This window comes from Aulonocara sp. 'chitande type north' Nkhata Bay, linkage group LG18 (assembly GCF_057382095.1).
Source record: "Aulonocara sp. 'chitande type north' Nkhata Bay isolate Kocher_YH1m ecotype deep benthic linkage group LG18, A_spYH_male_GT1.1, whole genome shotgun sequence".
Taxonomy (NCBI): Eukaryota; Metazoa; Chordata; class Actinopteri; order Cichliformes; family Cichlidae; genus Aulonocara; species Aulonocara sp. 'chitande type north' Nkhata Bay.
Window position 1 is genome coordinate 10,566,783 of NC_141361.1, and position 24,042 is coordinate 10,590,824.

The 24,042-nt window shown below is 40.5% G+C and overlaps 1 protein-coding gene across 3 annotated transcripts in view; it reads left to right on the top strand.

Annotated features, from left to right (window-relative positions):
• tep1 (telomerase-associated protein 1) overlaps nucleotides 1-23,366 on the top strand; it is a 39,555-nt gene extending 16,189 nt beyond the window's left edge. For 2 of the 3 annotated variants that reach the window (XM_086271433.1, XM_086271432.1), the window contains exons 22-56: nucleotides 270-387; nucleotides 531-719; nucleotides 1,534-1,721; nucleotides 1,812-1,971; nucleotides 2,331-2,510; nucleotides 2,614-2,706; nucleotides 3,303-3,438; nucleotides 6,681-6,840; nucleotides 7,154-7,287; nucleotides 7,374-7,462; nucleotides 7,672-7,786; nucleotides 7,934-7,960; nucleotides 8,042-8,255; nucleotides 9,129-9,249; nucleotides 9,563-9,687; nucleotides 9,778-9,877; nucleotides 10,398-10,553; nucleotides 10,899-11,111; nucleotides 11,560-11,616; nucleotides 11,826-11,961; nucleotides 12,214-12,465; nucleotides 12,586-12,737; nucleotides 14,623-14,727; nucleotides 15,602-15,706; nucleotides 15,857-15,986; nucleotides 16,126-16,211; nucleotides 16,314-16,440; nucleotides 17,901-18,031; nucleotides 18,244-18,362; nucleotides 18,656-18,802; nucleotides 19,044-19,143; nucleotides 21,141-21,258; nucleotides 21,826-21,908; nucleotides 22,364-22,468; nucleotides 22,946-23,366. In XM_086271433.1, coding sequence (XP_086127559.1) covers nucleotides 270-387; nucleotides 531-719; nucleotides 1,534-1,721; nucleotides 1,812-1,971; nucleotides 2,331-2,510; nucleotides 2,614-2,706; nucleotides 3,303-3,438; nucleotides 6,681-6,840; nucleotides 7,154-7,287; nucleotides 7,374-7,462; nucleotides 7,672-7,786; nucleotides 7,934-7,960; nucleotides 8,042-8,255; nucleotides 9,129-9,249; nucleotides 9,563-9,687; nucleotides 9,778-9,877; nucleotides 10,398-10,553; nucleotides 10,899-11,111; nucleotides 11,560-11,616; nucleotides 11,826-11,961; nucleotides 12,214-12,465; nucleotides 12,586-12,737; nucleotides 14,623-14,727; nucleotides 15,602-15,706; nucleotides 15,857-15,986; nucleotides 16,126-16,211; nucleotides 16,314-16,440; nucleotides 17,901-18,031; nucleotides 18,244-18,362; nucleotides 18,656-18,802; nucleotides 19,044-19,143; nucleotides 21,141-21,258; nucleotides 21,826-21,908; nucleotides 22,364-22,468; nucleotides 22,946-23,065 — 4,591 coding nt within the window. In that variant the 3' untranslated portion in view covers nucleotides 23,066-23,366. The remainder of the gene's footprint in view (nucleotides 1-269; nucleotides 388-530; nucleotides 720-1,533; nucleotides 1,722-1,811; nucleotides 1,972-2,330; nucleotides 2,511-2,613; nucleotides 2,707-3,302; nucleotides 3,439-6,680; nucleotides 6,841-7,153; nucleotides 7,288-7,373; nucleotides 7,463-7,671; nucleotides 7,787-7,933; nucleotides 7,961-8,041; nucleotides 8,256-9,128; nucleotides 9,250-9,562; nucleotides 9,688-9,777; nucleotides 9,878-10,397; nucleotides 10,554-10,898; nucleotides 11,112-11,559; nucleotides 11,617-11,825; nucleotides 11,962-12,213; nucleotides 12,466-12,585; nucleotides 12,738-14,622; nucleotides 14,728-15,601; nucleotides 15,707-15,856; nucleotides 15,987-16,125; nucleotides 16,212-16,313; nucleotides 16,441-17,900; nucleotides 18,032-18,243; nucleotides 18,363-18,655; nucleotides 18,803-19,043; nucleotides 19,144-21,140; nucleotides 21,259-21,825; nucleotides 21,909-22,363; nucleotides 22,469-22,945) is intronic. The other variant, XR_015125996.1, reaches the window with a different exon arrangement.
• Nucleotides 23,367-24,042: the final 676 nt, after the last annotated feature.

Below are 24,042 nucleotides of genomic sequence, written 5' to 3' on the forward strand. Positions count from 1 at the left end.
TTGTATTTTACTTATTTATGTGTCTCACCCCACAGACCATAATAAATAACTAATAAGTTTGATGTGTTGATGTTAATTATTGTCAAATTAGAGTCATAAAGGACATCTTTTATATGAACAGAGTCGCCTGGAAATGTCCAGGTTTCTGTTCGGATCTCTATTGGATAAATTAAATATTTAAATTAAATTTAATAAGAAAATTAACTTGTTTTGTTCCTGCTTTTCAGTCCTGAAAAAGTCACATTTCACTAAATTTCTCTGTGGTATAGTTATTCGTGTGAGTGGGGAGGCGTTGTGGATGGGAAACCATATCTGAAAAACCTGGAGGACTTTGGCAACGCTGTGCTGGAGGACCTTTGGATGGCTGTCAAAAAGCTGTTTGTCGACGTGAGTCTGATAAGCTCTGATTTTGCTTGTAGAGGTAGAATCTTCTGATATGATCCACTTCAGTATCTTTATTCTTAGATTTTCTTCAATGCTGCACCTTACTAATCGACTCAATAAACACTTCATAATTATACATCTCACAGGAGGCTGAGGAGGCTGAGGCTGCATCAGAGGTGTTGGAGCAGGAGGTCCACCAGGAGGCGATGCAGAGGCAGTTTTTTGGCAGGTCGAAGCTTCTGTCTAACGCTGTGGATTTGGTGGAGCAGGCCCAGACCAAAGGAGGGATGATTGTGGTGGAGGGAGGACCTGGAGAAGGAAAAACTGTCTTCATGGTAAATTTCTGAAAGACTTCTAACCTGCTGCATGTGTAGGAAGTGGACATAATGAAAGAAACACCACATGAAGGCATCAAAATTGATTATGGCGTCTGAACTTTTTGAATGTTTTAGAACGAGGTAGATTTTCTGGCATTTTTGCTTGTAACTAATTGATTAATTGATTGGGAGTTTCCTCTCCAAGTTGCATAACAAGCCAACAGTCATTTATTATCTTGTGCACTTCTCAAAGACTCAAGCTCAAAATCTCTAAAAACACATAGTTAGATTTTTAACCTGTAACCTTTTAGGTAAGGAAAGGTTTCATTCTCTCTACCAGGCAATCCCAATTATCATAAGAGGCCAAACATCTTCAGATTTTCAGATGAACGGAAATGAAAAGAAATGCGTTTGAGTTCACGTACTTACTTAGTCTTTACTTTCCAGCTAATTTTCCAAGCGGGCTTTTTAGAGCAGCGGTCCCCAACCCTTTTTGTGCCAAGAACCGGTTTATGTCCGACAATATTTTCACGGACCGGCCTTTAAGGTGTTGCAGATAAATTCAACAAAATAAAACCAGTACCGGTATCAAAAAAGGAAGATTTATTCATAACACACGGGAAAAGACCCAAGGAAACCGAGTTAACGATAAAAACGATTAAAAAAATAACCATAAAAACCCCGAAAACCATAGAGTTCACACCCGACCCTCAACTCGAACTTTGTTTCTTGATATTTTTATTTTGTTTCATTATCTTTTGAGCTGGTATTCAGAGCTCATATGGTCAAATATATTCTGGCCTAAATGTAAATTTATTGTTTCCACACACAGGCTGCTCTAGCTGAGGCCCTCAGGACTGGAGTTAAGTCCAGGAAAAACCTCGTCTGCAATGTAATCTCTTACTCTACAGCCGCCAGCCAATCAGCACACTCTGTGGAAAAACTCCTTCGGTGTCTTGTTAAGTGGCTGAGAAAGATAAAGGGCACAGAGGAGGAATCGCCTTTTCCTCACTCGTATAAGTAAGTAACTTTTTGGTCATGTAATCTGTTCCCTTACAGTGGTTTCCAGCTGTCTGTTTCATGACCGATTTTTTTTTTTCCTTTTCTCAGAGATTTGCTGTCAGAGTTTCACTCCACATTAAGTAATATAAAGAGGAACAAACCTCTGGTGCTGCTAGTTGATGGGGCAGATCTTGTCCAGGATGGCAGAGGTCAGGTCAGCTCTGATTGGATCCCACAGCAGCTTCCACGGGTCACCTGGGGAGAAAAGGTGCTTCATCACACATAAAAAAATAGCAAAGATTTGCAACTCGGATACATTTATTTCAAGGGACCTGCTGCAATTTTACTTATTATAAGTTCAGATACAGCCCATGTTAATCAAATAGATCCTTTTATCCTCTGGTGTGCACAACTTTTATTTTGCATTAAAATATTTGAAAGTTGATGACCTGCAAAAACGAAATCTTATGTGCAGGCGATAAACTCTCCATAATTTTTTCATCCCTGTCTTCATAAACTTTTTTTTATATGTGTAATGTGCAGGGCTGCTCATCCATTTATTTACTTTCGTTACGGTATGTTTCAGTTTTAACTGCACTTAATCTCAAATAATCCTGGTCTTAACAGGGTGTCTGTTTGGTGGTGAGCATCACGTCTAAAGCAGCTCTGTTACAAACACTAACCAAGAAAAAAGGGACGCTCCTGTTTACGCTGGGACAGCTTACCTTGCCAGACCGAAAGGAGATCGTTCAGAAGGAACTGGATGCATTTGGCAAGAAACTCAGCGACTGTGCTTTCAACAACCAGGTTCTTCTTATGATATCTTTGAATTCAAAACATTCTCTGGATGGTTAAATTTGTCTTTTATATCCATCTTTACACTATGTCATGCTTGTGTGTGTTTGTCCAGCTCCAGACACTAATATCCAAGAAGGGAGCAGTCAGTCCTCTTTACTTGCACCTGGCTTGTGAAGACCTGAGGAATTTTGCTTCTTTTGACAAGGTTCAAACTCACTGCTTTAGCCCCCTTCTCTCTGGTATTTTAATTTATGTGACAATTTTAATCTAACACGTAACTACAATAAAGGTAATAAAGAAATGCTGAAATATTAATACAGTGTTTGGTGGAAGATTACTAAAATACTTGAATATTTATTTAATTTTACATATAGGAACATGGAGGTGGGTAGAAAAGTAATTTAACCAGTAAATCGACACATTCACACTCAGCTCTCTCTTCCACAATAAACCAGTGCAGGATCTGCTTGACTGCAAATGAACTGTTGTGCAAATTATTTTGCTTGGTATACATTTCCTCTAAACTTTAGACTTCATTGTCAGCCTCCATATCTGTTCCCACATTAAACGGTCTTCAACTTGCCGGCTCCTTATACCATGTGATGTCCAGTAGTCCATTAGAGTAACCAACTGCCAGGAGAATTTGTTGTTTACCTGTTTGCCCTTTATCCTGCCACCTCCTGTGTGCAGAGGTAGCTTCTTATGTACACACTAGTTGCATCCTATATTTAAGAAAAGGCATCTTTGTACATCATTGTCTGGAGTTCATGTGTGAAAGCGGCTTCTGTGTTTGCGTCCTAGCTGAAGGAGAGCCTGCAGGACTTGCCGCAGTCTCTGAGACAGCTGGTGCAGTACAGCCTGCAGAGACTCTGCTCACAGTACAGAGGCATGCTGGGACTCCGCTGGGCCCTGGCTACACTCACTGTCAGCACCACAGGTATGATTGATGTCCCAATATCATATGTTAACTGCACATTTATTCTTGAATAAGAATAGATAGTAGGGGTGCAACAATACACAAAATTCACGGTTCGGTTTGGTTCGATACTTTGGTGTCACGGTTCGATATTTTTTCGATTAAAAAAAAACGTTCATGCCTTTTTAATTTGTCATTTATTCAATTTTCACGGCACATTCCGCACCACATCTCTGTGCGTTCATCATTTGTTTGAAACCAGCTCACCTCCTGCAACTACTTTTCCGAGAATACGTGCTTCTTTTGTGGTTCGGACTCCTTTTGACATTTCTTTGGAGGTAGAGGAACATCACAGTAATTGCTTAAAGGAGCTTGCTTCTTCGACATCTTTAAGAGTTCTAAACAAATGTCTGTCCTCCTCCTGAAAATCTTATGTATGCAAACACGCGTTGCAACTTCTTATCTTGTGCCCGTTTTTTATTTTGACAGCGAATGCGCACCTGCGGACCACTTATGTGCAGCCCTGGTTATTTCGCTTGTCATATTGCAGCCACAGAAATTATTTTGTCCATGAAACCATAAAGCTGCACTTTCTTTTTGCCTTACAGTCTGATTTGTCATAACTTTTCCGTTTTGTGGCAAGCTTTTCTTTGGCTGTCTTACTTGGCTCAGCAGAACTAAAATATTGTGGTGAGCTCAGACAACGAGGAGACGGAGGTATGGTTTGGTCTTGCTTCCCGTGAGCTAGCCAGGGAGCACAGCCGTTTATTGACATCTGCAGAAGAACACTGCCGCTAGCTAACTGCTCAGCGCGGCAACAGCACAGCAACAACAACACACAGGGCGCCCTCTGACCCCGGAAGAACACACCGTCGCAGCGAGAGGGCGTCACCCGTCACTATGGCAACATAAACAAAACATAACTGCACAAACAGAACCCCGAACAGCCCTGACCCGCTACATAGCCCCCACCTAAGGGGTCAGTCGTCCCCGACGACCCCATTACCCCACACAAAGTCCTGCAAATGTCCAGGTGCCTTCTTTTGGCACACCGGCCGGTCACGGCCGGTCACGACCGGCGGGGGAAAAGTCACTCGGGTCAGAACATGGGGTGCCACCATCATCCCACTTCTGACACCAATGTGGCGAGCTCAGACAACGAGGAGACGGAGGTATCGTTTGGTCTTGCTTCCCGTGAGCTAGCCAGGGATCACAGCCGTTTATTGACATCTGCAGAAGAACACTGCCGCTAGCTAACTGCTCAGTGCGGCAACAGCACAGCAACAACAGCAACAACACACAGGGCGCCCTCTGACCCCGGAAGGACACACCGTTGCAGCGAGAGGGCGTCACCCGTCACTATGGCAACATAAACAAAACATAACTGTACAAACAGAACCCCGAACAGCCCTGACCCGCTACAATATGTATCCTGCTGCTTTTACACACGCACTCACATAACGCTCAGCGATTCTCTGCGCGATCAACCTCTCACATGTTTAAGCTTGCTGCGGGAGATTTCACTTGTCATGTTTGCATAGTAAGCTAACGATTGATAAGACTATGTCAGAGGAATTGGTGTGCAAATTATCATCACTCACCAATCAGTGCTGTCGCTCTCTATACACAGTTAGCAGGATTGCAAAGTGAAAGCAAAAAACAAGCGCAAATTCAAACGCGATTTCAATATGTCACATATTGACGGTGGCTCGCCAATGACATAATTACCCAGCTACATTTCCGAAAGAATGCAAAACCATTGACATATATTTTTCCTTCCTACGATAGCCTGACGGGCAGGGCAGAGATAGATTTTGGTAGCCCGACTGGAAAAATCGGGATGTCGGCGATTTTGCGAACCCTGTATCTGATTGAGGAATCACTCATCTTTGGAAAAGAGTTTATTACAGAGAAATGGCTCTTTCCAAAATAAAAGCTATACTATACGCTTCTTCTGGGCTATATTCTCAGCAGCATATTAAACATATCAGGTCCCCATAAGAAGAATCATGTGCTAACGGCTGTCTAAATGACTCGGGTAAAGTTTGTAGCATGCGTGCTTGTTGTTTTTGTCTGCTTCCACTTGTCTTTGCACTAGGATGATGTCGGTGTAAATGTGCAGTCATATTTGTTGTGTTCCCACTAGTGCTGTCAGCGTAAATCTGGTTGAAATGACGTTAACGCCACAACACGGCAAATCTCCGTTAACTAGCTACCGCTGATCGCCCATGCATGGGGCTGGACGGCCAACACCTTAACAAGCTAACTGCGCTAACACACTAGCTCCCACCCATGTAATTGAGCATTGCGTGGCACATCCAACATACTGTTTTACTTTAGTCCATGACGCGCTTACCTTCAGGGTCATACCTCACATGAAAACCAAAATAGTTCCAAACGCCAAATCTGAATGAGGGTGGGGGAGGTTCAATTTGCCATGTTGCAAGGAGAGCTTAACTTCTGTCTCGCTAGCTTGCCCTGTGCTCAGTGAATCTGCTTTCGACTACTCCGCCTAGGCTGCACTGTGGAGCGCAGATCCACTGAGCGCTCAACACAGACAGCATCATCAGAAGGAAAGTTGATAAAATAAATATAAAATTTATTTTGTATTGTTCGATACATATGGGTACCGAACCGAAAGCACTGTATCGAACGGTTCAATATCGATAGAGTATTGTTGCACCCCTACAGAGTACATACACGGTGTAAAATACAAATTACTATCGTATCATCATGTTTTTACAACACCATAACTTTTACCTCCACTCATCAAAGTTAAATACCTCCACCTTTGGAAATTTAATTGTAAACTAAATATGAAGTAGTAACTTAGTAAACAGAGACATTCATTGAAATTCACCATTTTCCTCTTTCTATCTTATTAGTCGCCTAATAACCTCTTTTTTTGAGGTCATTTATGTTTGGATACAGCGTCAACTCCACACTTAAACTGTTTCACAGGCTCTGTCCACACACAGAAACACAAATCTTTTCCTGGCTGTATACACATTGAATGCAGTGTACCTTTTATAGTTGTTGCCTCAGACTTTTGGAAAACACTTCAAATAAGATGAAACCTTATTTAAAAACTTGTTGCTGTTGTTGTTGTTTTTAATAATAATAACTTTAATAAATCTCATCTTATATGTATAATAGCTCAATCAATGTTCATACACTCCTTCTAACCAGAAGTCTGATTTGAGGAGTGAGCGTAAACTAAAGTGACCTACTCTGCCTCAACATTTCCTCCTTTTCATCCACAGGCCTGAAGGAGAGAGATTTATACTCTGTGTTGAACACATGCAATGATTTGTCTTTACGGGATGGACAAGTCACATGGCAGGAAGTGCTGCAGTTGTCCAGAGAGCCCAAAGGACGCATTCCTATGGCAACCTTCACCCGCATAGTGCAGAGTTTACAAAGGTATAAGCCCAGAGCATATAAGCATATTATTTAAGTTTTATGACATATTACGTTGTGTTCATGGAAAAAGAGGCAGTGGTCTGTGTGGTTTCTTGAGATTCCTTTAATAATTCATAATACTGTATTGTTATTATGTAATTATTTGCATTCTCTTTCTTTACAACTCAGATATTAATAAGAATAAACAATATCCTTTATTTTCCCTTTTCTTCCCTTTAAGTTTTTGTCTCAGGTTTCGATCAGAGTGTGTTTAGAGTTTTAAGCCATATTACAAAGTTTTAAATAAGCATTACACTTGAATCTTTTCCTGCAGTCTGATTGGTCCATCTCATTGCCACAATACTGACGACCTGCTGGCTTTAACCAATCCGGAGGTGAAGCAAGCCTTTGAGGACTTTTTTCTCCCCACAGAAAGTGACAAAACCAGAGCTCACCTCACACTGGCAGGTAAAGTACTCATAATTAGCTTTTAGTACACTGAGTGTAAACCGCTGTAAATGTATTGGTGAGTTTTTTGGGGTTTTTTCCCACAGCTCATCTGTGGACACAAGCTGACCCTCGGGGCCAAAATACCTTCCTTCATTGTGAAGCCAACTCTATCACGCACCTGCCTTCTAGCCTGGTTAGGAATCTTCCATCATTAATTCATGCTGCGCAACATGAATATTAATAAAATTCAGCAAAAAAACCAATACAGTAATTTATTATAATTACCGCAGATAAAGCACAATATATTGTATTGTATAAGTCCTAATCTTGTGGGAATCATAGCTACAGTTGATATTTCTTGAAGATTTTAACTTCTCACTGCTTTTGTTTGGCTTTGTTTAGATTCAAAGTGGACAACTGGGGGAACTTTCTTTCCTGCTTTCCAGCTATTATTTCCTTTACGCTAATGTGCGCCACGGCTTCCTGCACCACCTCCTGGAGACATACAGCTGGTATGGTGAGTAACTTTCTGAAGCCTGTTAGGTGGGTTTCCTTTTAAACTTTTACATCTCTTCTGTCTGCAGCTGTGTATATTTTAAAATGTGTTTTTTTGAGATTACACTCCTCAAAAATTCCTGATATTTATATCCTGTAATTTCTGCAGATAAGAACCAAGAGTCTGCACCATCATGTAAGTGCTTAAAAGTACTTTACCCACAAATCCTTGCCAGGTGTTTGTTTTATTCATTCCAGTTTCTTTTTGTCCTCTCAGCTTCCATCCAGGACGATTTAAAGGATTGCCGTAATTTCTTGCGGCGTCACGCCTCCACACTCTCCTCCTGGCCAGCTCTTTTCATTCAGCAGGCCCTCAATGAACCTCAAGAGACCTCTGCTCACACCTGGGGAAAAGGCATGGTGGGCAAAGGAGGAGTGCGGGTAATTGAGTGTCTGAACATTGATGGGAACAGTGATGGTGAAGAAAAAAGGTAAGGGGTTCTCCTTCAAGGTGATTTTTTTTTTTTTTATTGTCAGTAGAAGAGTTCTTGATGTCTCTTACTGTAATAAAAGTGGTCATGCAGCACTTTAAAAATATATTAAGACAAAGGTTTTAGCACCAACATGAACTTAAAAGTATAACAATAAGTTTCACCCGGAGAAGTCATACTTTAAAGCAGGGATGGGGAACTCCAGGCCTTGAGGGCCAGTGTCGTGCAGGATTTAGATCTCACCCTGGGTCAACACACCTGAATCAAATCATTAGTTCATTACCAGGCCTCTGAAGAACTTCAAGACATGTTGAGGAGGTAATTTAGCCATTTAAATCAGCTGTGTTGGATACAGGACACATCTAAAACCTGTAGGACACCGGCCCTTGAGGCCTGAAGTTCCCCTTCCCCTGCTTTAAAGGGATGTGCTATTTTCAGATATATTTTATACAGAAAATGAAGATAAGGTTCATAATTCTGTGTTAACTGGGGTCTAATCCTCTAAAAAGAACGGAAAGTCCATTGTGTTGTACCGCCATGTTTCTGCAGTAGCTTTGCAGAACTTGATGGTATCTCCTGACCACTAGAGGTCACCAACTGAAGTTTTTTTTTTTTTTTTCCTGAAGGCTTTTTGCCTGTTGTCCAAGAGTACATATTTTTGGGGCTAAAAATAAAATAATCTTTCTGCATCTTTTCTGCAATGTATACTGTAAATTGTATATGCTTATATTATAGGAAATGGTAAATGTACTTGTGGGATCAGTAATACCAGCAGAAGTACAAAACAAATAAGATATATGTGTATGTTGGATAATATAGTCCATATTGTTTTATTGTGTTGATATTCTTGTGCGTTTGAACTCCTGAACTCAGCGAGCTGCTGTCAACCTTCCCCTCGGAGCCCACCTCTCTGGTTGTGAGCCAGGATGACCAGATGATGGTGGTTGGTACTGGCGAGGGAACTCTACATTTCATCCACACGCAGACTGGACAGGTACAAATGTGTTTGTTTTAAACACATTTTATAACGTTGTGGATCAACTCAGCAGCTTGTATTCATGCTTTGAATTTGTGAGATCAGTAGCAGACTGGATTCATTGACCATGTTTGTGTGTAGTTAATTTCCAGTTGGTATTTATTGTCATTAATGTGAACTTTATGCGTTTGCTGTTTTTATTTCTAGCTGAGACATTTTCTACCCTGATTAAACAAAAATAAATTCATACATAAATAATGTGCTGTCACACTTGCTGAGAATAAGAAGCCTTTAAAATGTCTAATATGCACTTTCTCCTGGCTGTGAGCAGGAGGTGAAGTCTCTGATCAGCAGCTGTGACGGCATCTCGAGCTGTGTCTTCCTGAAGGACTTACGACTTGCTACCACCTCCTTTGATGGGCGAATAGAAGTGTGGGACATTGAAAATGGATGCAGGTGTGAGAAGGGTTAAAAGATTGGTTTAGATTTAATTTTTTACAAATATAGCACCGAATCTTTAAAGTCATTTTACTTGTGTTTCTGTAGGACTGACGTTATTGATGGCCACACTAATATGATAACAGGAAGTGATGTCACTGCAGACAAGAAGCACCTCGCCACGGTTTCCCTCGACTGCATGATTAAAGTAACACTAAAAAGATGTTTGTGTTTTTCTGCCTCGACTTCTGTCTTGATTCAGTATCATGTGAAATAGGACCTCAGGAATGCCAGCGCATGTGGATCAAAAACAAACAGTGTTATGTAATTTAGTTTTGTAGAGTGTTCATTGAACGAAATAATCTTCAATATCAGCTAGATTGTAATTAAGGTTCACAGAAAGGTAGAATATGTCCACTATTTTTCCAGCGTCTGTGTATAATAATGTTCAACACTTATGATTATGAGTTTAGCCAAAGTTGAGCAGCCCTTATGTAGCTACAGTTGCATAAAAAAGTAACTTTGCTTTCTTTTTTTCATAATCATTGGAAGTTGAAATTGTTCTCTAGCTCTAGTCTGTCCCCCTGAGGGTGAAAGTGATGATTAAGTGATGATGTGTTGTTAGTCATTTGTGCAGCTGCTTTGTTATGGTTTACAGCCTGACGCTGCACTGCCAGGTTTGACATCGTTCCTCGACTGTATTAATCAAACCTGTTTCTTCTCTTCAGGTGTGGTCTTCTGATAAAGGTACTGAAGTGTCCTCCGTGCTCAGCAGAAGCCCTATGAACTGTGTGACCTTTGACCCTAAGGGTCACCTTCTGGCTGCTGGCTGCTGGAATGGAAATGTGATCATGTGGAACTGGCTCAAGAATAAAAAACTAACAGTGAGCTCAATGCTGTGAATGTTGCAATGTTATTTCATTTTCACCATGAATGTATGTTAAAAATACATAATCAGTTCTACTAAAGATCTACAGGAGAAAAAAAATTGGACCATAAATATAACTGAAGTATGGAATATCGGAACCAATGAAAACATGTGTCTACAAAAGGGGGTGTGGTCTATTGAAACTGAGATATTTATTTTTAATTTCAGTTCTTTAGCAGAATAGGGCTTTTTTTGAAAGTATTATTATTATTATTATTATTATTATTATTATTATTAGAGAACAGCTGAAAGAAGAACTACTTCAGATAATGCACTCACTGTTTTTCTCTCTCTCCATCAGTCCCTGTGCGGCCACACACGATCAGTGCGCAGCCTCTCTTTTTCTCCCTACTCCTCCATGCTCTGCTCTGGCTCTGTGTCTGGGGAGGTGAGGGTGTGGTCAGTGCCCACCTCCACCTGTGTGGGATGTTTCCAGGCTCACTGTGAAGCCACAGAGTCCCTCACCTTCCTGGAGGAAGGATCCATGCTTCTGAGCGCTGGCTCTGATCACATGGTGAGACATCAGTCAGCACATAATAAAGCTTCTGCTTTTCCCTTCAAATGTTGCTTATTTTAATAACCATTTGGTTTTGTATAAAATAACTTTTGGTTTAAAACGTCTTGATGCATTCTCAATCATCCAGGTAAGTAAATCTCCGAACGTTGATTCTGTTCATCTGGATGTAGAGTTTTCAGAAAACTCTACGTCCAGATGAACAGAATCAACGTTCGGAGATAGCCTTTTGTTGTTTTCTGATTTATCTGAGATGACTGATATGACACTGCTGTTTATTTTCTCAAAAACGACCTCAAAAAGCACCACCTCTGAAGCAGTCATAGTGCAGTTATCAGGAGAAAGTCAGTGCAGGAACAGGCACCAGTATCTTCTCACAAACAAAGATTTCAGTGATTATAAAGCTAATCATCACCACCTCCCATTTCTGTTTTTTCTGTTCAAACAGCTCAACCTCTGGTCTGGAGGACTTGGACGTTCTGTCACTGAATTAAAATGTGATGATGTAAGTTCTAATATTTTGCTGGACCCCTTTTAACTTTAATGATGCTGCACATTTACAAGGATCTTGTACTGATGATGTTAAGTGTTAAGGTGGGGCTCTATTGATGGAAAAACCTGTTCATTCATATATTCATGAATTTCAGCATCTTCATGTTCATGTTTTTTTTTTTTTTTTTTTTTTTTTTTTTTTTTCTTCTTCTTCTTCGTCAGTGGATGCAGGAACCACCTCTGAAAAAGCTAAAGGCTGTAACGTCTCAGCCTGCTGCTCTGTGTGTGGCTGTGAATGGAGACTATGTTGCTGTGGGATACCACGCTGATGGCATCAAACTTTTCAGCCTCAGATCAGGTGTGTTGTGAGCTACGAATGTTTCAAAAATGTTTACCAGATGGAATCACTACAAGAAAGTGTGTGTGTGTGTGTGTGTGTGTGTGTGTGTGTGTGTGTGTGTGTGTGTGTGTATGAAGTGGGGCCAGTGGCTCAAAAAAGACATCTCTGGCATTAAAATTCAAAGCATCTCCTCTAGGTTTTTTCCTTTCTTGCTCTTTTTAAGTGTGTGCACTATAAAAGAAATAAACTGTACCAAAATTAATTTTTCAGGTGAGAAGATTTGGGCCTCCGTGGACCTGGACGTGTCTGTACCGTGCATGCTGTGGGTCATTTTAGAAGCAGAGCAGACCGACACCGATCTGCTGGTGTCTGGAGGAAGTGACAAATTTCTGCGGGTGTGGAAGAGAAAACAAGAAGAGGAGGGAATGACGGAAGTCCTGGAAATGGTGGGAGTGTTTGGTGTGCAATCGGGCACCATCCAGGCACTCGCACAAAACTCCACGTACCTGGCGACAGCTTCAGGTAGGTGTGATTGGTGGTAGTGATTATGCTTTCTTCTCAGGGTATTATCAAAAGTTTCTCAAGTTCCAGTCAGTTTGACTTATGTCTAAAAATGTTTTACAATGTTGCTCTTTGAATTAGATGACTTCACCATTGGGCTGTGGTTATTGTCTGATCTGACCTGTGACCCTCCGATCCAGCCAAATTCAATACTGAGGGGCCACAGTGGCGGAGTCACGTGTCTGGCTTTCAGTCCAGATGGTGCACAGCTGCTGTCTGGTGGAAAAGATCAGGTACCTGTAACTCTTCCCCCCCCTTATGAACCTTATGAGAGTACCTCCAATAAAAGGTTACAACTGTGAAATCAGTATGAGAGGGGGAGAACGTTGTCTCATTTGAGAGGGTGAAATCATGAATTCTGGGTTATTCTTACTTAAAAAAATAAAATAATAATAATATTAATAATGATATCATGTAGTTGCAGTGCTTCATAGATTCAGATTAGGGATACTGCCTACTGAACATGTAAGATTTTTTGGTACACTTAAATTACCTTATAAGGTAACTAAAACTCCATCCATCCATCCATCCATCCATCCATCTTCTTCCGCTTTATCCGGGGCCGGGGATAAAGAGCTGGTCCAGTGTTTCGCGACCAGGACAAAAACTGCATTGTTCCTCCTGTATCTGAGGTTCGACTAGTGGACAAACTCTCCTTTCCAGCACCCTGGCATAGACTTTCCCAGGGAGGCTGAGGAGTCTGATCCCCCTGTAGTTGGAACACACCCTCCGGTCCCCCTTCTTAAAGATGGGGACCACCACCCCGTTCTGCCAGTCCAGAGGTACTGCCCCTGATCTCCACGCAACATTGTAGAGGCTTGTCAGCCAGGACAGCCCTACAATGTCCAGAGCCTTCAGGAACTCGGGGCGGACCTAATCCACACCAGGGGCTCTGCCACCAAGGAGTTGTTTAACTGCCTAAGTGACCTCTCCCCTGGAAATTGGCGGGTCATCCCCAGACTCTGCTTCCTCCTCGTAAGACATGTCAGTGGGATTAAGGAGGTCCTCGACGTATTCCTTCCACCGCCCGACAATTTTCTCAGTCGAAGTGAGCAGCGCTCCACCAGCACTATACACAGTGCAGGTAGAGCACCACTTTCGCCTCCTGAGTTGCCTGACTGTTTGACAGAATCTCTTCGAGGCAGTCCGAAAGTCTTTTTCCATGGCCTCTCCGAACTCCTCCCCCACCCGAGTTTTTGCTTCAGCCACTGCCCGAGCCGCATTCCGCTTGGCCTGTCGGTACCTGTCAGCTGCCTCCAAAGTCCCACAGGCTAGCCAAGCCCGATAGGACTCCTTCTTCAGCCTGGTGTCCACCATTTGGTTCGGGGGTTACCACCACGACAGGCACCAACCACTTTGCGGCCGCAGCTCAATGCAGCGGCTTCGGCAATGGAGATGCTGAACATGGTCCATTCGGACTCAATGTCCCCACTCTCCCTCGGAATGCTGTTGAAGCTCTGCCAGAGGTGTGTGTTGAAGATCTCACGGACTGGGGCCTCCGTGAATCGCTACCTTATCGTGGTGGAGGGGTTCCCATGGGCTATGTTGTCCGGGGGCTTTTGCCCCCGATAGGGTCTCCCATGGCAAATTGGTCCTGGGTGAGGGACCAGACAAAGAGCGATTCAGAAGACCCTTATGAGGAGAACATTGAAGGAACAGTTTAGCCTGACGGGATAGGGTTATCGGGCCCCGCCCTGGAGACAGGCCTGGGGAGGGTGCCCGAGGGCGAGTGTGCCCGAGGGCGAGTGTGTGGTGGCCAGGCCTTAGTCCATGGGGCCCGGCCGGGCACAGCCCGAAAAGGGGACATGGGCCCATCCTCCCGCAGGCCCACCACCCGCAGGTGGTGCCGTAGGGGTTGGGTGCATTGTGTGCTGGGTAACAGCCAGGAGCGGAGGCCCTGGCGGACTGATCCCCGGCTACCAAGACTGGCAACTGGGAACTAAAACTCATGTAGTGTAATTAAAAGTGTAGTGTTTCAGTGTGGAATGCAGAAAAATAAAGCACATAAAACATAAACACTAACAGTAGCTGATTAAATGCACTTGTCATATTCTACCTCTGGAGAGAGCTACATTGGTTTTCTCTTCATCTGTTATCATAAACATTTGATTGTTTCAGGCTCTGATGGTGTGGGATGTGACTGCTCCTGCTGTTCGTTCTAAGACTCTGCCTCATGCTCACCGAGACTGGGTCACAGGCTGCGTTTGGACTCCAGATTGTGTGGTTGGTCTTCTTTTTCTTTTTTTCTTTTCATATTTTGTTTGTGTCATAAAGCAGTGGTTCTGAAAGTGGGATCTGTGGTCCACAGCCAAGAGATCAAATTAATTATATATACAAAGCTGTGATGTTATATTAAAATGGGGATGGAGGCATGTCGAGACCAACCAAACAAGCGTCCTTTGTCCTTTACTACAATCACAGTTATTGTAGGACAGTGGAAAGAAAAATACAAATAGTGGCCTTTGCCTGATCCTTGTCGGGGTTATGAGTGGTGCTTTGAAAATTTTCTCCCCTGTTTAGTGTCATTGGTGCTAAAATGTCTCACACCTGACTCCATATTGCACTGTTACCTCACAGTACAACAAGATCAAATTCAACAGGGCAACTAAGGAAAAGCAACAGGTGGCATAACAAGATTTCATGTAAAAATTCTTTAGTCGTATGTACTGTATTCATGATAGTTAAACTGTTTATGGTCAAGTCTTTCAATTTAAAAATAAAAAATAAAGAAACTTAGTCAAGAATTGCTGTACAGCTATATTGTAGAAAGGTTTTGTGGAAAAATTTGGCTCATTTAGTTAATAAGCAGTGTATCGAAGAGGGTTGCTGTACATGTTTGGGTTGTTTTTGTTGTTGTTGTTTTTTGGGTGGGTGGGGTCTATGTGTTTGTTTGTTTGTTTTTAAACTAATTTTCTGTTTTTCCTTTTTTTTTTTTTTTTGGAGCCTAAAGTGTCCACATTTGGCTAAGAAGATGGAGTGTTAATTTATCAGCTAAGGCTAGCAAGCTTGGAAGCAATGCACAGACACGCATATCTGATAATTACATCTAAGTAACATACAAGTGCTTTCAAAAATGTGTTTTTTGTTTTTGTTCCAGTTAAGCTCTTCAAATGACGGCAGACTTTGTTCGTGGGACCTTCAGGCTGGGCAGTGTCTGAGGGAAATCTCCTGGACAAGTCCACTTACCTCTGTCTGCTGTCTGGTGAGTCACTTATGCAGCTTTAAGTAAATAAGCTCTCTATATTGTGTACAATGTAAAGAACTGTTTAACTATAGCATGAAATTGTCTTTTTCTTTGGTTTGATAAATTATTTTCTTTGTTGACCTGCTCTGTCATGCTTTCTGTGGGCAGGGACAATATGTGATAGCCAGCTGTGCAGAGGGGGCACTGCATGTCTGGAAGTGGGAAACAAACACTGAAATCTGCCATATTTCTGCTCACATGAGACGCATACACCACTGCTCTCTCCTCCCAAATACAGGTACCTGAGAAAACATGCTGGGAAGTGATTACACACATAGTCTCCTCCTCTTTCCATCATTCAGTACGCTGTATTGAGTTAATACTGCATATTCTGAAATTAATATTTGATATTTCTAAGCCCACTCTTTGTTTTTAAGACAAAGGGAAGGAAGTGAAGTCAGAAGAAATGTCCGTTTTCACAGCGTCTGATGATGGCACAGTGAAATTTTGGAAACCCTTACAGGTCTCTCAAACAAATAAAAAAAAATCCTCTGAATTTTTAAAGTGCCCTGCTGCTTCTTCAGATGTATTTTCTCACTGACTAGATATGTCGGTTTATTTCCAGGTGGAGCACTTTAGCACCTTTCGCGGTCACAGCGGTGCGATTCATGGAGTCGTTTGCAAGGAAAGGGTCCCACAATTCTTCACTGTTTCTGAAGACCGCTCGCTGCGATGCTGGACATGGGCAAGAGGTAAAAAAAAAAATTGGTTTAAATTGAGACTTTAATTTTTTTTACCATTTATATAAATGATACAAATCATAATTATCAACTCACAAGTGTCTACAAATCTGCTGGGAAGGCACCTAAAGAAAGCTCAGCAAAAACCCGTAGTGATCCCGTATGTGTCAGGAGTATTGGAACAGTTAAACACAGTGTCTCTGTGGCTTTTAAACCCCAACTCTCTGTGAATGGTACTCATGGCTATTGATCAGTGGTCTTTGATCAGTGGTTGTTGACCAATCGTCATGACAATTTGCATGATCAAGGAACCAATCTCCCAACCCATTGTTCCTTCAGTGGTGCTAGTTTCAGTCACTGTGCAAATGTACTGTGTATAAGATTTGGGAAACCTGCAGTCAGCTGAGACTGAAGAAGTCACTTGGATGAGTGACGAAACGTTTCTCTCACTGAAAACGCTACGTCCAGATGAATAAAATCAACTTTTAGGGAGCTACAAATCTCTCATTTTTCTTATTTTAGTACCTGTTTGGCTTCAGCTTATGTTCCATAAATTGGCACAGTAAGCCAGTAGAAACATCTCAAATTTGAAAATGGATTTAACTCTCGTTATTTTATTTTTTTACTGTATTAAAAAGTCAATATTTATCATCTGCAATTAAGTAATGAACATTTGAAAATTGGTTAACGACGCATTATTATGTGGCCTTTTGCAGCTGTAAGTGCTTATGAGTAATGATGTTTAAAATGCTCCCCTTTTGTGCACTGATAAGGAGGACGTTATATAGAGAGATGCAAAAAGAGAGGTATTATGTTAAATATTAATGTCTTTAATTATTTTTCCATGTTCCCATTAAATTTCTCACCAATATTGTGCAAAATTAGCTACTTAAAATGTCTTTAAAACTCCTTATAATTTTCATTTCCTTTCAAGAAAAACCCTTTTTATGTTTATGCACGTCTTCTTGTGTTAGAGCCCAGACTTCATTTCAGGAAATCTTGAACCAATTAGCTGCGATGTCCATCTCAGTCATTGTGTTCAAAATGGTGTGCCCACAATCCAGCACACAAATCTATGTACTTATAATGACTGCATTTAAAGTTTACGAGAGTGCATCATTTTGGTTTCAGATGCAATTGTCAATGTCAACAAATCAATGTGTCTTTATGACTACAATATTCTTTTTTTATATTTAACAAAAAGCCTCAAAAAAACTTATTGTACCTTTTAAAACATAAATGAATGATGGTGAAAAAGATTGGGAGATATGAGTATCAATTAGAATTTCTTCAGTGTTGAATTAATCAAAGAAGATTTGTTTTAAATCTAAAAATAAAATAAGTACTACTGAACACGTGCTGGGAGCTAAACTGGTGCCCTATGTAGCCTTATCTTTAAAGTAATTACAGTGTTATTAAGGGTCCTTATACACATTTTGTTATGAAAACTGTGTTTCTTCTTTTTTCCACAGCAAGTCCTCCAAACCTGAAAGGCTCGGTCACAGCTCTGTGCTTCTGTCAAAATGATGACCTGCTCCTCGCTGGGTATGAATCTGGTTTGCTCGAGTTGTGGCAAAACAACTCAGTGGTTGGCCACAAGCAGGTGAAGAAGTGTACAAAGAAAAATAGTTTTTTTTAAACTCTTTTTAAATCTGTTTTGTTTTGTTTGTTTGTTTTTTGACCATGCCATCCATCTTTTTGTGTGTGTGTGTGTGTGTGTGTGTGTGTGTGTGTGTGTGTGTGTGTGTGTGTGTGTGTATGTGTGTGTGTGTCTATGTGTGTGTCTATGTGTGTGTGTGTGTGTGTGTGTGTCAGGTATTTGATGACCCCATTACAGCGGTCTGCTCCATGCCTGATAGTCAGATCGCTGTGGCGAGTGTGAAACTTATTGGTGTTTGGAAGCTGGTGTGGAATAAAAAACATGACACAGCAAGGTAAACACCAACAGCTAATACATAAGATGCCCAAGCACTCTCATCTGCATTAGTCCTATAAAGTTAAAGACAATAACTAATTTTGCCTAGTTTGCTTAATAAAAAAACAATCATGACTGTCTAAGCGCTGTGGTAAACTGGCACGTGAAAGCTGTTTTGTGTTGATTAAGATTGTGAAGTTTAACTGATTCTGAGCTTCAGTGCATCAGCAGTGGAGGGAGACATCACATGAGGTATTATGAGTTTCAGTCTTCACACTAACTAATTCTTTAATTTTTGTCTCTTGCTTCCAGCTTGGTGAAGGTAACCACCTACACAGTCAGTGAACCAGTGGTGCGCCTCTTCTACTGCACTGCTTTATTTGGGGTGAACAAAACTGGAGAAGTATTTGATGTGGCACCCAAGAACAATGAGGGCAGCTGGCACAATAAAGTCAACAAGTAATGTATTTTTCATGCTTTTTTTTATTTTTTAAATCAGCCATTCAGCATAATAATCCTCTCATACTGGACTACATTCTAAAACAAGCTGTTTTAGCTTCTTTCTTCAAACTATAGCAGACCTTGGATCAAAATGCTTATTTGATATTTGCATGACCAAAATCCAGTTCAACAGCTCTTTGATGGATTCCTTGTTGCTTGTTTTTGGTAACTCTAAATGTGGGTTGTCTCTTGTTATCAGTTGGCACTATGAAGTTGAATTTCACTGCGTGATCCACAATGATAAGAAAAGCGTGTGGCTGGTGGGTGAATCAAAGGGAGAGATTTACATCGGCTTCCTTGTGAGTATACGAACCAGCATTACTCCACATTAAGCGTTAATTCACCATCAAAACCATTCTGAAGATGAAAAGAATTGGTATTTTAGGAAATAATCCCCTCCCTTGAACTGTGGACACTCATCATCTCTTGTGAACAGATTTAGTACATGTCTATAGGCAGAGATGGGCAGTAACGCGTTACTGTAATCCGATTACTTTTTTAAAGTACTGAGTAATGTAAGGGATTACTATTGCAAAAAAATGTAATTAGATTACTGTTACTTTCCCGTAGGCACACTGTGTTTCTAAACCCTGATTTTTGTTTGTGAGAGTGTCTCATGACAACGACGTAAGCGCGTGCAACACCCGTGGCAGCAACAGACGTGTGCATATCAACAATGGAGAGAGTACGACCATGCAGCGTTTAAAGCATGGAAGTACTGACATTGGTAAATGGCCTGTATTTGTATAGCGCTTTACTAGTCCCTAAGGACCCCAAAGCGCTTTACACATCCAGTCATCCACCCATTCATGCACACATTCACACACTTGTCATTAGGGCTGCTCAATTAATCGAATTTTAATCACGATTACGATCTGGGCTTTCAACGATCATTAAAAATGACTGAGCCGATTATTAGCCCCTCCCTCATTTATCCGCGACACCTTAAAGGCCGGTCCGTGAAAATATTGTCGGGCATAAACCGTCCGTGGCGCAAAAAAGGTTGGAGACCGCTGATTAAGAGGACCCGAGGGAAGCTCGGAAAGCTAAGCAGAAGTTATTTGGAGAGTGACTGCCGTTGGTTGAAAAGAGTTAAAAAAAAAAAAAAAACTTCAGTGGTGTTGCACACTATTTTATATTATTTTTTAAAAGTCATTGTTAACCCTTTAAAGCCGGTCAGAGCAGCACGCTCCGTTTTGCGTAACTATTTTTAAATCCCTGTAGAACCTGAACCGTGTAAGCTAGCGCAATAATTTGTTTTGCATATGAAACCGGAGGAGTTGTACTTACATCTGATGCCATCAGCTTGTCCTCGGTCACGGTTTCCTTCCACATATAGCTTTGCAAAAACTGCATAAAAAGCGCTTGCAGGAACAAAAGCATAATATTCCAGAAACACGCTTTGCCGTTCCTATCAGCTGTTCGTAACACTTCCCACAGTGAAATGATGCACATGCTGTTTTCTTTGCAAATTTGCATCATAGGATTGTTTTTTTGTTTTTCCTGCAGTATATAAAAATTGCTGTATCTCCAAAATAAAACTATGAAGACACTCAAAATAAATTTCCTGTGGTGGGAAACTATTTTTTGCAACTTTATTGTATTTAAAGTTTTGAGGGATAAACCTCTTAAACTTCTCCAAGTAGAAATATATGTAAACAAAACAAAAGCGATTTTCAATTTTTTTTGTAGTTTATTGCACTTTTTTGCAATTTATGTAATTACTATGCACTTAATGCATACATATTATTAAAATATGGGCTATAACAGTTGTATTGATGTATAGCAACTTGAAATGCTCCCACAAATGGCACTACAGCATGTAAAAAAAAATAAAATAAAAATAATATAAGCTCTGGTGGATTTGGTTCTATAGTAGGTCTTAAAGGGTTAAATAAATATTGTCAAATAATCGTGATCTCAATTTCAGTGAAAATAATCGTGATTATCATTTTTGCCATAATCGAGCAGCCCTACTTGTCATGGAAAGCTACATGTAGCCACAGCCACCCTGGGGCGCACTGACAGAGGCATTACTTTGAGTTTGATTCCATAAAAAGTGACAAAAACATTAGCATCCATTGTGCACTCTTCGTGGGAAGAAAACTTCTTTCTACAGCAAAAATTTTAACTTCAAATCTGAGCAACCACCTAGCACACTGCCACAGGAATGTGAAAATCACAGAGAAAACCCCGGATCCCCCCACTGACATGACCGTTGAGGCACCGGTGATAACACTGAGTAATAAGACACCGATGAAAAGACAGCTGACAATCATATCCTCTTAATTTTCAGTTTCCCATGAGTCGGGAAACATCCCTTGGAAGAGCTTTCAGTGAACTGAACATGAAATGTGACGAGGAGGAGGGGAAGAAGAAGAGGACCCTGATAACAGCTGTGATAATGGATAACGGTAAACATCAGACCTGGAAGTAAAAGATGTTTACTTCAGTTGATTTTTCATGCTAATTTGGTCTCAGAAAAATAGTCAAGATATTCACTTTTCTGCAGCATATGACTAAAACATTGTATTCCTATGCATCACTGCCTAGATTTTGCACCCTTGCTTTAAAATAATGGTCAAGATGATGCAGGGTATTCAAATATTGTAAATAAGAAGACTGTTAAGTAGAATTCCACCACACTGTTTTGCTTCCTGTTGGTTAAATTCATAAGGTAACTAAGCAAATAAGGTAACTAGGCAACACCTCTGCTCTCCCATACCATATATACACATATAGAAAATGTCCCAATGATCCCAACAGCCAATCAGAGGACTACTGAGGTTAATCTGATTAATGAGTATCTTGGACACGTGCATTAGGAGTCAGACATCATTAGAAAATCCATATAACTTCCAAACTCTGAAAAGTTCAGAGCACAAAACGAAACTTGTTTACACATGAAAACATTGCAATATCAAGCATGTTCTATGTGTATATGGAGATTCTGTCACACCTGAAATGTTTGTCTGTTTTAGATTTTGTGGTGTGTGGAGATGCGGAGGGCAACATGTGGTTCAATCGCCCACCAGAGCTGTCCTCATGGAGCAAAAGAAAGCCTGTAAGAGTTCAAGAGTGAGAGAAGAGAGTGACTGACATGAACATGTAAAACTGAACATTTCAAGCAGTATGAAACCTGAGTTTTTGGCTCACATTGATTATTTGGGCAAATGGTGACCATACACTTAATATCAAGCTTCACTATTGTAAAAACGTTTTCTTACTTTCTTCCTGTCTGACAGAGAAAAAAAAAAGAAAAAAGCTTAATAAGTTCCCAGTAACGTCTGAGGTCTTTTAACAAAGCAGAAAGAGAGAAAACTGCCAAAAAAAAGCTGAAAATTCTCATATTTCAGCAGGTAAAATTACAAATCTGGCAATTTTTCCTCTGAATTTTTAAAATTTATTTATAGACAAATCAAATTTGGTCATCTTGATTTAAATGTACAGAGAAAAGAAAGCAGACAGCAGACATGATATACAACTTTCCTCCTTGTAATTGTGATGCTTTATCTGCAGGCTCACAGTGACAGGATCAGTGTGCTGAGACTCACTGACAGCACCATCATCTCAGCCTCCTATGACCGGACAGTGAAGCTGTGGGACAGAGACACCAAGAATCAGGTACTCTACAAACTCCACAAAACAATCTGGTCATAGATTATGTTTGTCTCCTTATCACATTCTTGCTAACTTACTGTGTTTACAGTGTTTTTGCAGCTGAAAACAGTACCCAGCAAATACATTTTACAGTTATCTCTACTAGTAAATTACAGTCTCTACTTGTGAGGTGTGTTAAATCTTTTAACTTAATTTCCTGAATAGGAATAAATTGTTTTATGCCTCAGCTTTCCCCTATAAATACAACATTTGATATTTTCCCCTATACCAATGATGCGTTTTGACATTTGATTATATATATGAATTAAGACCTGGTTTGACAACCATTAGAATAGTTTCTGGGTTTTTCCAAGAGTAGCAGCAAAGTTGTAAGATTCCTGGCTTTATATTGTAAAAATTGTGAGATTAATTGTCAAATTATTTTAACTTCTCTTAAAGCAAGGATGATTTTCTTCACCCTGTCTCCTTTTCTTTCTGCAGGTGGGCTTGTTTGTGTGTGGAGGTCCTGTTCTGATCTTGGAGGTGAATCCACAAAGACCCACTGAGCTGGTCTGCAGTGACGGAGAAAGAAAGCTCTACTTCCTCTCTTGGAGAGAGTAATTCTCTCTGCGTCACACTCTAAGCTTTAGGAATTCAGGATAGTGTTGTGACTTGTTACAAACTAAGCAAAGACCAATAGGAATGCTTTCATTTTGGTGTCGTATGTACAATAAATTCATGTGAAGAAAAAAGAAAGTGAAATGTTTACCTAGCCACATTTGACCTACCTTTAATTTAGATGGAGAAACTTGCAAACATGACAAGCAAGGTTAATAAAAAAAAAAAAAAAAGCTTCAAATGTTAGAAAGATCTCTTTAATTAAAAATTCAAGCAGAAGAAGAGAAAAATGTGTTTGTGTCTTTTTTAAATTCTTCCCATTGTGTTATTTTGGGTGTATTTTATTAAATATTTTTACATATTTTTCAAGTGTTTACATGATTTCCCCTTGACAGTTCTTCAAGCGTTAGATGACAGCAGATATTGGTTGTTTGTTTTGATTTTAATTACTCGTTATTTCAGTTGTTTTACCTATTTAAAAAAACACATTTTATTTACTCACGTTTTAATGAAAGTTCTAGCAGAGACCCCCGGATATTTTTAATTAATGTTTGTACAGTGACTTCTTTTGACCTCCTTAAAGAGTCAGTATATAGAGGGATCAAAAGTGGTGTCGGTATTAATGATTTTCAACACAGACTATTCTTTTTGAAGGGATTTTCTCTAAATGTATCTAAGTTTTAAGTTTGGAAAAAACGCACCGTATTTAATGAGCTATATTTTGTGTAAATTTACACAAATTCTAAAACGCCAAACATTGTTTGAAGTAGCTTTAAATGTCACATATTGATTAAGAAAAAGGTTAAAAGGTACAGTAAGCGTGCTTGCCACAGCTGATGATAGTATAATAGGTGCTTTTATTTTTAGTAGGGGAGAGCGGGGTAAGTTGTCACACTCTTCACACTGACTAACTTTTACTGAGCACCATACATCACAACGTAATAAATGTTTCACCAAATGAAAGACGGAAGTCTCGGGCA